At 38.8% G+C, this 15,829-nt stretch overlaps 1 protein-coding gene across 5 annotated transcripts in view; it reads right to left on the reverse strand.

Annotated features, from left to right (window-relative positions):
* Positions 1 to 15,829, reverse strand: part of DCLK2 (doublecortin like kinase 2) — a 75,482-nt gene that overhangs the window by 14,044 nt on the left and 45,609 nt on the right. For all 5 annotated transcript variants that reach the window (XR_014568062.1, XR_014568063.1, XM_083755642.1 and 2 more), the window contains 5 exons: positions 14,394 to 14,466; positions 12,156 to 12,264; positions 7,506 to 7,563; positions 5,047 to 5,166; positions 3,412 to 3,558 (listed from right to left, as the gene is read on the reverse strand). Coding sequence is in view for 3 of the 5 variants with exons in the window: in XM_083755642.1 (XP_083611768.1) it covers positions 3,412 to 3,558; positions 5,047 to 5,166; positions 7,506 to 7,563; positions 12,156 to 12,264; positions 14,394 to 14,466 (507 nt within the window). In the remaining 2 variants the exon portion in view is untranslated. The remainder of the gene's footprint in view (positions 1 to 3,411; positions 3,559 to 5,046; positions 5,167 to 7,505; positions 7,564 to 12,155; positions 12,265 to 14,393; positions 14,467 to 15,829) is intronic.

Consider the following 15,829-nt stretch of genomic DNA (forward strand, 5'->3'; position numbering starts at 1 on the left):
TAATGCTATTCTAGGCTGCATCAACAGAAGTATAGTGCTCAAATCAAGGGAAGTAATAGCCCTGCTCTATTCTGTCTTGGTCAGACCACACCTAGAGTACTGTGTTCTCTTCTGGGTGCCACAATTTAAGAAGGATGTTGACAAGCTGCAACATGTGCAGAAGGGGGCAACCAAGGTGATCAAGGGTCTGGAAACCAGGCCTTATGAAAAACGATTGGCGTTTACCCAGGGTTCATGTTTCCTTCTGGAAATGAGGCACAGAGGAGACTGTGGTGTCTTTATGATATATGGTTAATTTACACATATATAGAACCTGAGTCTGCGATGGAGGGGTTTCCATCATCAACAAAACTGACAAATTCAAAGCTGGATAGCTCAGTTGCTTAGAACATGGTGCTGATAATGTCAGGGTCACAGGTTTGATCCCCATATGGGACAACTGCATATTCCTACATTGCAGGAGTTTGGATTAGATTATCCTTAGGGTCCCTTCCAACTCTACGCTTCTACCTCAAAAGGGCCTTGTTTCTCCCATAGTCATGGCCTCTCTCTCTCTCTCTGCCTTTCCAGCCTGCAGCTTTTTGAATCCAGCTTCTAGTCCACATGACTTTCTAAACTCTGGCTTTATCTGTTGAGGGAGGGGCCCCCCACCCTGTTGTCATCTCACACAAGCCGCCTGAGCCCCTTTGATTCTTGTAACGGCCCATCACCCAGGAGGTGAGCCTTGATTGGTTAGCTTTTAACACTTGCTAGATCCAGGGATTAGAAGTCTGGCACCCATCTTAACACCCCGAACCTTGATAAAATTCTAACACTTAATGGATCGAGAAATTTAGAGGAGTCTGACACTCTCAAACTCATGACAATGCCCTTTTCCCACATAACAGAAGGACATTCTCCCAAGACCCAAAGACCCCTGCTAAAACAGCTGCAGGAACTAAACAATGTTTACTTAGCTTTAGAAGATTAGTTTAAACTTTTTACTGCATATTTTTAAGATGATTTCTTATAAGAATAATTCTTATAATTTCTTATGTTGTGATTTACCGTATTTTTCGCCCCATAGGACGCACCAGCCTATAAGGTGCACCTAGTTTTTTGGGGGGAAAATAAAGGGGGGGAATTATTTTTTTCCCAGGCGTAGGCCTGGGGCGGGGGAAGCCCGAGCTTCCCCGGACCCCAGCCCCCAGAACAGGCACCTCTCCGCAAGCCATGGGAGCCCAGTGCCGGGAGCTGTGCGAAGCCTGGGGAGTCCGAGAGTGATGGCGAAGTTGCGTGCAGCTTCGCCATTGCTCCCGGAGCTTGTGGGGCTGGGGGCGGGGGAAGCCCGAGCTTCCCCTGACCCCAGCCCCCAGAACGGGTCCGAGAGCGATGGCGAGGTTATGCGCAACCTCACCATCACTCCTGGAGCTTGTCGGGCTGGGGGGATAGCTTCCTGAAGCCTGGAGAACAAGAGGGCTCGGTGCGCACTGACCCCTCTCGCTCTCCAGGCTTCAGCAAAAGCCTGCATTTGCCCCATAGGACGCACACACATTTCCCCTTCATTTTTGGAGGGGGAAAAGTGCGTCCTATAGGGCGAAAAATACGGTATGTATAGCTGAATTATATCATATCGTTTTATTGGGTGAGTTCTTATTGTTGATTTTTCTGATTGTTTATCACTCTTGGGAACAATTATTAGCAAAAAGCCTTTTTCATTAAATAAACAAAAATGTAATGCGCTGCAGTACCTCACAGCCATAAAAGAAAGTCTCATGATTCCCGACAAAACATCACATATAACATCCATTATTTTATATGCATATAGCAATGAAGAACTGGTAAAGTTGAATGCAAATCAGACAAGTGGCTGACATTATATCTAGCAACTAAATGTATTTCAATGATGAGAAATAATTTACATTAAGAAGTATTATGTCATTCCAACCTGCAAATCAATGCCAATCATGGCATCTGCCAAGTAATCTCTTTAGGCTTTCTAAGTGAAAAGTGCATCTGTGCCTATTTATACCTGATTTGATTACTAATGAGAGCTTAAAGTGTCAGATTAGCCCAAGAGCTTCAACTCACTTAAGTGCCTGATGTCATTGTTATTATTGTAAAGCACACAGGATCAACAATCGTGAATCACAGCATGTACCAGTAAGTGAGCACTCAGTTCTTGCATGCTGCAGTTTCCACACAGAGAAACAAATCAAGCATAAGCATTAAAACGGTCACACTAAATTTGCTTTAAGTTATTATTAAAGATATTTTTGTACTGGAAACATTATTAAAGAGATAAAATATTTCACAAAATAGATACTGGTTTTACCACTTTCACTATTCATATATGAAAACTTGCTTACAAAAAAGGTCTGTCTGTCTGTATCTCTCTCTCTCTCCCTGTATATCTCTCTTAATATCCCTCTCCTGGCAAAACAAAATAGAAATCCCTCATATATGATATAGTCTAATGTCTGGATTTAATGTCAAGTCATTCCAGAGTTTGTTGGAAACACTGCCAGTGATTCCATCCCCTAAACATAGCTTTGCTTAGGATGGTTCCAGCTGTGAAAAGAGAAGGGGAGGCATGTCCCCTGATTTCCCTTTCCCTGTGCTGCATCCAGCATTCCCCAACCTCCCAAGGCAGATTTATTTGTTAGAGAACAAGTCCCATTAAAACCAGCTTCCTTTTGAGCAAACAGTGCTTAGGACTGCACTGTCAGCTAATTTGCTACTTATTTGCTAAAAACACACACACCTTATTGAATTTAAAGTAAATACGTGCAAGAAATAGCACTTAAGTTTGTTTGTGTTCGAGTCTCGCTTTATTACTTCAGCCGTCAGGCAAGAACTAAGCTTTTTTTTAGAAGTGCATTTATTAGAAATGCTATCAAATCAAATGTATATCTTTGTGTAGGGAGATTCACATGGTGCCTTCTGATCTGGTTTCGAATGTTCTTAATGTGTGGGAAGTGGAAGCATTAACACAGATCTTCTCATGTTTTGGATTAGGTTGTTGCAATATGCTGCAGGTGTGGCTTTCTTTGAAGATGACTTGGAAACTTCAATTGGTTCAAAATTAAGCAGCCAGATTATTGGATGGGTTCTGTTTAGATGTTATATAACCAGGGCCGGATTTAGGTTTGATGAGGCCCTAAGCTATTGAAGGTAATGGGGCCCTTAATATGTCCAGCTGTCCTTTGTCAACAACAAATTGTCACTGTAATATTAACAATGTAATATTTAAACTGAAAAGTATTGTTATAGATTGTTTTCAATATTTTATGAAAGCAGATGGAATTTAGGCACACCGTTATATGTGTTTCTTTACACACACCCCTTTGCTTCTCAGCACTTAACATATAGGTATGAATTTGAATTAACATGGCAAACAGATGGGAGAATAACATGAAACAGATAACATACCAATAGATTTTCTGGCTTGATATCTCTGTGAACGATACTGAGACCATGGAGATATTTCAGTGCACTGGCTAGATTGTAGACCATTGCACTTCCATCACGCTCTGTGTATTTTGTTGAAGACGTGATAGCATCAAAAAGATCTCCTCCCTGTAATGGTCAGGAGGATCAAATAATTAAAACAAAACAAAATCCATCATATTTTATAACTGCTGAAGGAAAATCAGATTTCCCCCCATTATGCAATGTTGGGGAAATCACAATGGAAGCAATAGGGTGAAAGTTGCACATACCTAAACCTCACCAAAATGAGTGGAACTAGAATGCTCACTGTGTGCTTAACATTGCATTCCTAAACAAAAAAATTTCCTTCCAGTAGCACCTTAAAGACCAACTAAGTTAGTTCTTGGTATGAGCTTTCGTGTGCATGCACACTTCTTCAGATACACAGCACCTTAAAGACCAACTAAGTTAGTTCTTGGTATGAGCTTTCGTGTGCATGCACACTTCTTCAGATACACAGTGTATCTGAAGAAGTGTGCATGCACACAAAAGCTCATACCAAGAACTAACTTAGTTGGTCTTTAAGGTGCTACTGGAAGGAATTTTGTTTTGTTTTGACTATGGCAGACCAACACGGCTACCTATCTGTAATTGCATTCCTATGCACTTTTGCTGGTAAATGAAATATTGTTCAACTACGTAGGGCTCACTTCTTAGAAAAGCACCACAGTGCTAAACTACATGCATGATTTTAATGGAGTTTAGGAGCACCTAACTTCATTATACTAGACAGCAAATCCCTTATGCTTGATTATGAATGTTAAAAATCCCTGTGCCATGTTCACTGGGAGATATAAGAATGCCTTTAAAAGAATCAAATCTACAAAAGTCTCAACTGAAATATAAAATAATGAAATCTTAGCAGACATTTTTCATGGGCATTACATGTGTTGCAGACCTGCCTCATTGGCATAAGTCTCTAAAGTCTGACAATTCTCAACCATTAATTGCAAACAACACAGGTTTGGTTTTTTTAAATGTGCTTTCTAGCAGAGGAAAATATTAAGAAAAATAAATTGAACACAAAAATGCTCTTGTTTAACTTTAAAGGGCTACTTCTGCCAAATGTGAAGTGAAATCTGAAAGTAAGTAAGAACTGGATAAAGAATTCCTACATTTAAAAAAATTGAGGGAGAAAGGAAACCTGCAAATTTATGATGTGGTGGCTGCTTATGATATACATAGGTGGTTACATGCCAATCTAATATTAATTTTAAATTGCAATTTTAAAACAGTGCAGAAACATAACACGATTGCACAGCAAATTTCTACATCTGGATATCCATGATAACTTAGTATGTAAATGCAATGTATATAACAATCATATGTGCCAGAATCAGACTTCAGAAATAATTATCATTTTCACATGTTACAAAATTTGCAGGTTAAGGCACATAGGAACACCAGCTATCACTCTGAACAGGAATTTCAAAAGTGGGCTGGGAACTACTTTAGGATGGGAGAGGAAAGTCTCATGGTGTCACAACATTGTTTTCTGTACCATGACTATTATGCATAGGTACTGGACCCTGGAACTTTCAGTATCTTCATATTCAGTGATGGAAAGCCTCTCACCTTGACCAACTCCATCACCAGGTAGAGCTCGGTTGCAGTATCCATCTCCTCTATTAGCATGATAATATTGGGATGTTTCACTTGGCGCAGTATGGAGACTTCATTTTCAATCAAGTGTTCCTATTTATTATTGGGAAGAGGAGAGGAAGGGAAAAAACAAACCAAGACAAATCTTCCTTGTAACAATGTGGCTTTAAGATATATTTTTCACATGAGAAAGCAGCTTCCTACAGTGCAGCTTTCAACCACTATTCTTCTCTGCAACATTTACAGTGTAGTTATCGAGATATCTCTAGTGAAGCAACATAGGTATAGGCTCAACAATTTAATAAATCCTTTGTTACCAAGGGCTTCCAAAATGTTCCTCATTAAATTGATTTAAAAATGAAAAACAAGGCATGCCATTTTATTAAATCAGGTAAATCTTTAGACGTTTTCAGTTACAAGAAACCAACTGGGTATGCTCCAGGAAGGTCAGCCACTTTATTTTACAGTTAACCATGGTTGCTGTAACACTCTGGAAGACACCAAAACAACCATTCCTGAAACCTCACCTTTATCACAGTACAAACATTCTAACAACATGCACTTCATGCATTTGTGGAAAACCCTGCGGGAAGTACATGTGAGCATTCTACGACTGATGAACATGAGCAGTGCCTGAAAAATTAGATGCGATTTGTCCTACACCATAAAATACCATGGAACAAATGGCTTTGGGAAGTCAATTTGCATCAAATCTGTGAAGTTTCGATAATTTTACCCTAACTATTTAGTTACTAAAAACCCACATGCTGAGCGTGCATTTCCTCCTGTGAAGATGTGGCACATTAGACGTGGCTTAAACAGATCGCACCTTTAAAACCCAATATGTGAGAGCATCAAAAGTCTTTCTGGAACAAACATATATGTCTGCTCCAAACAACCGTGTGCTGGAGAAAAGAAAAACAAAATATGAATGGGTTTTTAAAACATGGTTTATAGTTATAAACCTTAAAAAAACAAATCAGATCAACTGAGAAAATGAGGGGATTTATTATAATTAGTTAAATTAACTGTGTATCAGGAGGAATATAAGAAATATCAAATAATTTGTGAAATTTAGAGACTAGTGATATTTAAAGTGTTACCTATTAATTAAATTTACTGTGCATGGTGCCGCTGATTTAGTGAACTATTGTTTAAGTAGTTACTGACAATTAGTAGGAAGCTTTTGAAGATAGCTTCATCAGTATTTTTGTCTGTGATTATTGGGATGGTTGGGATTTATTGTTCTTCCTCCCCTCTGGCAAAGCTTCAAGAAGTTTGGAAGCTTCTGGAACCAAACAAACGGTTGTTAGTCTTAACTATGCTGAAGAAGAGATGCGCCTTTCAGCAAATATTTTCACCTCCATGAAAATATCAAAGGCTCTTGGTTCTAACTACCTCAGTAAAGTCTCTTCACATATGAACATTTCTTCCCCATGCATCACCTCAGTAAGGTCTCTTCACATATGAACATTTCTTCCCCATGCATCACTGAGGCTGTGCTTAGAATTATCATCTTACATTAAGTTCAGGGTCTTTTCTGTCGTAGCCCCATAACTTTGGAATGTCCTCTCATGAAAGGCAGCATGACATCCTTCCTGTTATGCTTTCGTTATGACTTCAAAGTTTGGACTGTTTAAGCATTCTCAACTGTGTGTGTTTTATTCTGAAATTTGTTGTTTTACATTGTTTATGGTTTTTAATATACTGTGGCTACCATCTGGAGATTTACACTGCAGCTTGGTATACATTATTTTTAAATACATAAAACCAAGAACACTGATAAGACATCTGTTTTCTTAAAATAGGACTGATTTAAAAAGCTGGACTGGTATGTAAAAATCTCTTATTGTGGTCTGTAAGGTGCATTACAGTGCAACTCTTTAAAGGCAAATTCTGGAAACACCTTTACTCCAAAATACTTACCTTCATTCTCAAGACTCTGAAGCAAAATATATCCATATATTTAATGCATTTTCTTTATACAGAACATAAACTTCAATTCCTTTGAAGCAGCACTTTAGAATTTCCCACTGTTGTCCTAGTGATGCTGGTTTGGACCCAAACACGCATCCATTATTTTGTCTTTGTTAAATTAATGATGCAGATGAAACACATTTTCTGCTGACTTACAAATAATAAATTCACGAGCAATGTAAATGCTATCTTGATGAATGTTTTGTTACATCCGACTAAGCATAATTTTTGTGAATATCGATGCAGCTCTACAAAATTAACATACATACATGGTTGGCGAGATTTGCCCAGATGAATTGTAAATTTAAATACTTTTTGTAAGCGAAGCCAAATTTGACAAATTAACTATCTGTGAGCTTAAAACTTTATAATTCTGCCTTTACTTGAAATCAGGTAAGATTACTATGGAAGCATCTCCCCACCTTATAATGCTATAGCTCTATATTCTCTCATACCTTTCCACAACATTTTCCTTTGTCTATAATCTTCAGTGCATACTCCTTCCCAGTAGACCTACAAAGAGCGAAACAAAAGAGGAATATCAGGCAGAAATATCAGGCAAGGATTTATTCAACATGTGGGTTTTTTGTCTGAATGTACAGTGATGATAAAATTGCTTTCATCAATGTGAACAGATGACAGAAAGAAGGTATATCTGCTTTTATTTTGCTTCTCAGCAAGTCATGTCTGCTGTTGCCTTGACTACCAAACGCAGGCTTTCTACTATGATTTTCTCAAGTGTGACCTAATGTGTCGCATTTTGTCCCTGATTTAATGTTAGATGTTCTGTACCTTTCATTCAGCTCTTTTTAACTGGCAGTCATGTGGCAATTTTTACAGGATTGGTATTTCAAAGTCTCAGGGTTAGAAAGGTTCATTTTAACTTTTTTTTTATTGAGCAAAATTTGGTCAGCTATTCTGTAGTATAAAATTTATTAGACCACAAAAATCATTTGAAGACAACCTATAGGAGAAATATTCTGTGGCCATCCTACCGATTTCTGTGAAATTTTGTTTTAAGAAGTCTGCTGCCTCCGTTCTAAATATCATGTCCTGAAAACTACAATGGATAGTTATTTCCACTTATGTTTAAGTGCTACAGGCTTAAGAGGTGAAAGCATTTTAAATCTAGTATTATAGGACTTTAGCAAAAGAATAATATTAAAAATATTTTATGGTATATGGCTTTCAAAATGGTTGCAAAAGTGACCGTTAAAAAGATCAGACAGAATGAAAGACATGGACATTATGGTTCTCAGTATATGTAGTATTATCTCATCAACATGAAACCCCATTTGCAGGCATGCTCAAATGAAAATGACTCAATGGTTGGTAATTACTTTTACTACAAACTCACTGAGAATCCAATTCACCACACACTGCATTATTAAAGGTTTGCGTTGAGGATGTTTTTTTGTTTGTTTTAAGGGGCACACTTAATAAAGTAATTAGCACATGAGAGAAACTGCACATCCATTGAAAAGCAAGGTTTTACGGAATCTCTTTGCCAGGAATACAGAAGATTACACTGGTCTGCACCCACATAATGTGTGAAATGGCTCATACAGTACAGCTGTAGCACACACCCCATTCCTTCCTACTGTATAAGACTTCTTGACAGCAGCAGGATTTAAAAAATGAATAAATACTGTCAATATTGTCCAGTTAGTATGAGCAGCTAAAGCAGTAATAATGGTGAAGATATTTTGCTTCAGGTATAACCAGTTTCATGCTGTACAAGCATATAGCACTGGAATTGCATTTAGTAAGGATGGTTGTTATGGAATAATACAGTGCAGCAAAGCATCCCTGGTGTGAAAGCATAGCTGCGTCTGCTAAGTTGTCATAGTTACAACTGGATACAGATGAGGACAAAAGGGAGGTTGCAGTATCTGACTGAGCAGTATTTGGAGAAGGGAGCACAGTGGGCTGTATCCAGAAGTGTGCAAACAGAATAAATAGAATGATTAGTCTTACCTGAAGTGTAGGTTTGGGCATAGGGATGTTGGAGTCAATGGGATACGACATAGCTCATTGGCTCCAGCATCCCACGAGGTAAATTATGGTAGTGGCAGTGTTCTGTGAACTGCTGAACTAGAGGAAGACTTTGTGTAAGATAGTATTAGCACAGGTATGAGACGTTGTACAAGGCCTTGCTGAAGAGATTGTGCAACACTTTGTGCTCGTGGAAGCTTTGTGCTAAAGTTCTCTTTTCACATGAGAAGCTCTTGCAACACTCCCACTCATGAAAGCCACTTCCAGAATAACCCTATACTTTTAAAGCTGCCCTTTACTTTTAAACTGGAAGATTTTTCAGTAACAGAGCCAGTTATTATTGAATACTTGGACAATTATGCAGAAGTTAGTCGAATGACAATTTGAATTGTAGTAGCCTATAAAAACAATATTCCATTGAAAAGTAGGGCCCATTCACACGACTGAAGAACAGTACACTAGCCACGGTTGCCTTCTATGACTTGGGGGTAACTGTCTGAAGTGGGGAGTCTCCCGTACTTGTAGAGTAACTGGACAGAGTTCATGGCAACTCCTAACACTGGATGCATGAATAGTAACTTGATTATATATATTACTATCATTCATGAATACTTTTCCATTTGGTGTGAGCACCTCTTTTTTATACAGAGTTCATGGCAACTCCTAACACTGGATGCATGAATAGTAACTTGATTATATATATTACTATCATTCATGAATACTTTTCCATTTGGTGTGAGCACCTCTTTTTTATACAGGGGCTCTCCTCAAAGAGGCAACAATACAAATTGTGCCATTTCAGGTGCATTGCCTGTGCATTATATGGTACCCAACCAAAATAGAAACCCTCCTCCTTGGAAGTCTCTAGGTTCCATGTCCAAGCCTTCTGCCTTGATGGGGTCTAGACCTGATAAAAACTTAGTATTCTGTCTTTTCACTGTTTGTAATTATCACCCAATTACTTTCCTGATTTCTGGCAGGGAAAGTTTCCGTTTCCATTAGTATGTAAGTTTTTCAAGCTGTATACTGCTTAGATTTATCGTCCTGCCTGAAGGGTTTTTGGATCTGCAGAAAGCAAGAGAAATATTGTAAAAGCTCCAGGGGCATTTGCTTTTTAAAGCTTGGCTTGGGAAACATAGCGAGGTTTACATAAGCACACTGTATTGAGTGAAGGATTTTGAGAAAAAGTTGCTTAATATTTTTGTAAGTGAAGAAGTCATAAGGGATTTGATTATATTAGCTTGGAATGCTGGTGTTTTGTTTTGGTTTTTTTTTTTGACAGGGGAAAGGAACTATGAAAAATATTTAAGGGTGAACTCAAAATAGCCTCCTGAGAATTTCCAATAAATACATAAATAAGTACTTAATACATTTACATTAAAATGTGTGCAGGGCCATAAGGACTGACTGAATTGCTGGACTAAATTTATTTTCCTTATTTCCAGATTACGTGGGCTTATTTCCTTGGCCTCTGCTTCCCCCATTTGAACTTTTAAACTTCCCTTGCTTCCTCTTTTCTTACTCCCATCACAGCTGGCCCTGCCTCATCTTCCTCCATATTTCCATCCCTAAACCATCTGCTAGATCCATTCCTCCTTCACATGCCCGCTTTGCTAAATCTCCCTTTTCAGACACCTGTCTCCTTTGGCTTGGTCTCCTAAGATTGCTTACATAAGGAACTTCATGGAAAGGAAGTCTCCCATCGCCTCACCACCATGTTCCCAAATCTCCCCTTCCATATTGTTCAAGGGCCTCTCCAACTCTCAAAAGAGAGGTTTTGAGAGTTACGTACATGTGGCTGCATAGGGGAGGACTGGATGCTGCACTTTTGTTCAGTGAACTGTTTAAAGTTAGCATCCAAACCTATATTTCCATATAGATTTCCACTAGAATGTACATATGGAAACGTGATCTAGAGCAGGAGTGGCTAACTTGTGGCCTTCTCAATGTTGCTGGCCTCCAATTCCCATCAGCCCTAGCCTCAGGAATAATGGAAATGGGCATCAAAGAAAAACTTGATCAGCCACCTCTGGTCTACATTTAGATGAATGCATGGATAATGAATGCATTTCCTTTTTCATTGGCTCGGCTTTTTCTTATGCTTGACAAAAACTTGTGGAGCAATTTTAAAAATATGTATTTCCCAAGACCTGGTCCCATCACCTCCTGGCAAATAGAAGGGGAAGAAATGGAGGCAGTGAGAGATTTTACTTTCTTGGGCTCCATGATCACTGCAGATGGTGACAGCAGCCATGAAATTAAAAGACGCCTGCTTCTTGGGAGAAAAGCAATGACAAACCTAGACAGCATCTTAAAAAGCAGAGACATCACCTTGCCAACAAAGGTCCGGAAAGTTAAAGCTATGGTTTCCCAGTAGTGATGTATGGAAGTGAGAGCTGGACCATAAAGAAGGCTGATGGCCGAAGAATGGATGCTTTTGAATTATGGTGCTGGAGGAGACTCTTGAGAGTCCCATGGACTGCAAGAAGATCAAACCTATCCATTCTGAAGGAAATCAGCCCTGAGTGCTCACTGGAAGGACAGATTGTGAAGCTGAAGCTCCAATACTTTGGCCACTTCATGAGAAGAGAAGACTCCCTGGAAAAGACCCTGATGTTGGGAAAGATGGAGGGCACAAGGAGAAGGGGACGACAGAGGACGAGATGGTTGGACAGTGTTCTTGAAGATACCAGCATGAGTTTGACCAAACTGCGGGAGGCAGTGGAAGACAGGAGTGCCTGGTATGCTCTGGTCCATGGGGTCACGAAGAGTCGGACACAACTAAACAACAACAACAACAACAACATTTCCCAAGACCTTCATATTTGTTTAATTTGATATCCAACACACCAGGGTTTGCTTACTTATGGTTATTAGTTATCCTTTACACCCAGTGTAATAGCTGATGAAGTGGACATCAGGCAGAGGTGTCAAACATATGGAATAGATAGATACCTACACAAACTCTTGCATTTTACAGCAAATGATTTACCAAAAGACACCTGGTTGTCTGTGAAATACAACAATTTTCTAATATATGCTCAATGCACAGTGGAGGGGAAAGGCTCAGCTAAGTAAAAAATGAATAGCTGGGCAATTTTCTTGCTCACCGTTCTATGCACTCCTTTACCACAGCAAAATTGCCATCTCCAATCACCTTTCCCACTTTGTATTTCTCAAGAATAGTTGATGTCCCTGAGCATTTGTTTCCATTCAAACCTGCAAGATGTAAAGGGCAAAAAGTAAGCTAAGCATGGATGTGAGCAATATGGATTGTCCCTTGCTGACCTCAACCCTACAGTAGGGCTATATCTTATGCTGCAAAATCGTTTTTTAAAACAGTTATTTTAAGTATCTGTCGCTTCACATTTGCATCTAAAGCAAAAAAGAAATAGCTGGCAAGGCTTAATCCAAGCTATATGACCTTGCTGTGCAAATCAGAGGGTAAGCATCCGAACATATTTTTCATGTAAGATTTTTTTTTAACATATTCCAAAAGGCAACAACATTCCCACGTAAAGATCAACACCCAGCTACCACTTCATTTAGTTCTGTTGTTCAACAAACTGCATTGTTTCAGCTTCTGTTGCAGAGCTATTAAGTGGCAGAAATATCACAGGGTTCTGGTGAGACTGAACAATAAAATAATTTTATAATATACATGAAATATTGCATTATTATTTCCAGTCACCTGCATCACCCTAATCAAGGTGAGAATTCGTTCATGGCTATTTCTGTCACAGGGAAATTACTCAGCAGAGATAGGATGTGTATCTATCATTCTCCACATTCTCAGGCTAGGATACAATTTAGCATTAACACATAATACTGCCTAAATTTTACAAATATGTACGGTACCTTTATCTCAAGGTGTGCTTACTGAAAGTGAAATATTCTAAATTGGTTTTTATGTAAATGAAGGCTAACATTTTGTGTGTCCATTGCAAATCAAGTACAATATAAACATTAAAAAGAAAACTCAGAATACCACAAGATGTTTGGTGAGGAGGTTAAGATAACTTAAATTTTCCCTTTCAAAATGGCCAGCACATTTCCATTTAATCTTTAACTGATAAATTGCCCTGTGTGATGCAACTTTTCTGCCAGAGCAATTTGGAACAGTTCTCCCCTGTATAGTTAATAATTAGTGGTGTTAAAAATTAATGAGAAAATGGTTTCAATTCAGAGAAAAAAAATTCACATGGAAATAAAACATATTAAGTGAAATTCTCATGGATGAGGTTCAGGATATTTGGTCATGCTTATCTGTCTTTTGTGGTGGCCAAGAAGTCTTGTGGGTTTCCTTTCTTGTATTTATTCTACAAATCATGTCATGCCATCCAACATTTATCTGATAAAAATAGGGACATCCCATTCCATAATGATAATGATATTTATACCCTACACATCCTATTGGGTTGCCCCAGCCATTCTGGGCAGCTTCCAACATATATAAAAACATAATAAAACATTAAACATTAAGAAAACTTCCCTATACAGGATTTCAGACAGCTTGGGATTCGAATAACTCCATATTGGCCAACATTTCTCCAATGAAAATAGGGAAAGGAAAAGCAGGACATTCTGGGATCAAATCAGAAACTAAGACAGCTTTTCTAAATCAAGGACATCCTTGGAAAATAGGGACACTTGGAGGGTCTGTCATCTCATCAGTTGTCTGGCTTCTGCAGACTTCCTAGGTGCCCATGTTTCAACTGAAGACTAGGGGAAGACATTGTGAAGTAACTATTTCAATATTTTGGGTTTTTTAAGATCAGGAAGTGTAGACAGGGGGAGGTTGCAGAGTGCTAGAGCAATGTTTACTGGAAAGAAAAGGCATGCCTTGGATGTCTCACAATCATAAGGTAAGCTCAAAATTCTGTAACCACCAACATTCTACATAAATCCTTAAGTGGCCTGAGAATGCTGCAGAAAAATGGAGGCCTCTTTCATAGGGGTAGAAAACCTCTGAGCAAGAGAAGGCAAATTTTGGCCCAGCGCTATCAGTAAACCATTCAGTACCTGGTGACATATATTAAATACAAACCCAATCCTATCTCAATGTCTGCTAGGATTCTTTTCATTGCCACTGGCATGTGAAGGGGTGGTCAATGTCAAGACACCTTAGAGGAAAAAGCTCTAATGAGTTGAATGAATGAATGTATAGCCTCACCTCTATGGATCATCTTTGGCCTAATAGGAAAGTCCAAAGTAATACCAATACAATAGCGTGAACAAGCATATTACCAAAATAGAAAATAATAAACAGTGATTTATTTTTCTAGACTGAAATATTATCTCCAATACAGTCATTTAACATAAAAGAACTTGAAAATACACATTCTTACTTTCAGGGCTCAGGCAGGGAGATAGTTCAGGCACACCATTCACATTGCAAGTTGACCCACAATGTGGTGGAATCTGTGAAAAAATGTGAGAGTTTATGCTTCAGCAGTTCAATATGCTTCTGAATAATTACATTAGGAACAAAAACATCCAACAGCCTTCTGTGCTATAAATTAATATTACACAATCATCTGTTAAAAGCCAAACACAACTTTACTAATATTTCCAATGGCCAAAACATACAACCTCTGTAAAGTAGCTGGTTGGGTTTTTTTAATGACACGTTGCATTCAAAGCAGACTACGCAAACTCCACTTTCCCTGCACTATACAACACCAGCAGTATTTGCTTTGTGCCAAGTCTCTAATACCCTGTAACTAGATATGTGTTCTCTCTAAAAGCACCTGAAAGTAGTTGATTCCTTCTCATTTCTAATTGATTACTTCTTATGATCCATTTAGCAACAACAGAGTGTAAAGGGATGCACATGAGGTAAGTGAATGCTTCCCAAGAGATTGTCTTCCTTTTCATTTCTAACCAGAATGTCACCTGCCTATCCAGAGAATACAAAAGAAGAGCTGAAAACAAGAACAAACCATCTTTAGACAGTTCAGGGAACATATTCATGGATCTCAGTCACTGACCCAGTTTGCAACCATAGGCAGACAAAATACTGTGAATCTAGAACAAAGCTTGCTTTGTTTTGGGGAAACAAACCACGAGCCCAAGCTCAGACGACATGAGCATATTACACCGATTCTGGCTTAACTGCACGGGCTGCTAATTCAATTCAAAGTGCTGATTTTGACCTATAAAGCCTTAAACAACCCTCAACTGTGATACCACAAGGACCACCTGTCCCCATATAAACTGAGCCAGACCCTTCTTCAGGTGTCTCCCCCAGGAGAGTTCCAGAAGATGGCAACAAGTGAATGGGCCTTTTCTGCAGTGGCTCCCCATTTGTGGCATCCTCTCCCCAAGGAGGCTTGCCTGGTACCCTCATTACATATCTCTAGGCACCAGGTGAAAATGTTTCTCTTCAATAAGGCTTTTGGCCTTTAACATGTGACTGTGGGAAGGGGGTTATTGATTTGTTTTGCTTCTGCTTTTGTTTTATTATGCGTTCTGTATTTTCATTTTGTATTTTTGTGTTTTGAACCACCCTGTGATATATGGGTGAACGGAGGAATACAAATTTAATTAATAAATAAATACATAAATTTCAAGCATAATTTTCACTCTCAATTAATAGTTTCCCAAAGTGCCAACTAAGGCTTTATTACAGCTCCATGTGTTTTGCAACACAGGTCAATTTTTCAGGAACAATCTGAAAGTTTCAAATTAGGTAGCATAGCTGAAGCAGCTCACACAAACATTTCTACCTATCTGGCACCACAAGGAAGGCCAGGCAGGTAAATGATATTTACATGGGCTGCTT

This window comes from Podarcis gaigeae, assembly GCF_964106915.1.
Source record: "Podarcis gaigeae genome assembly, chromosome: 9".
Taxonomy (NCBI): domain Eukaryota; kingdom Metazoa; phylum Chordata; class Lepidosauria; order Squamata; family Lacertidae; genus Podarcis; species Podarcis gaigeae.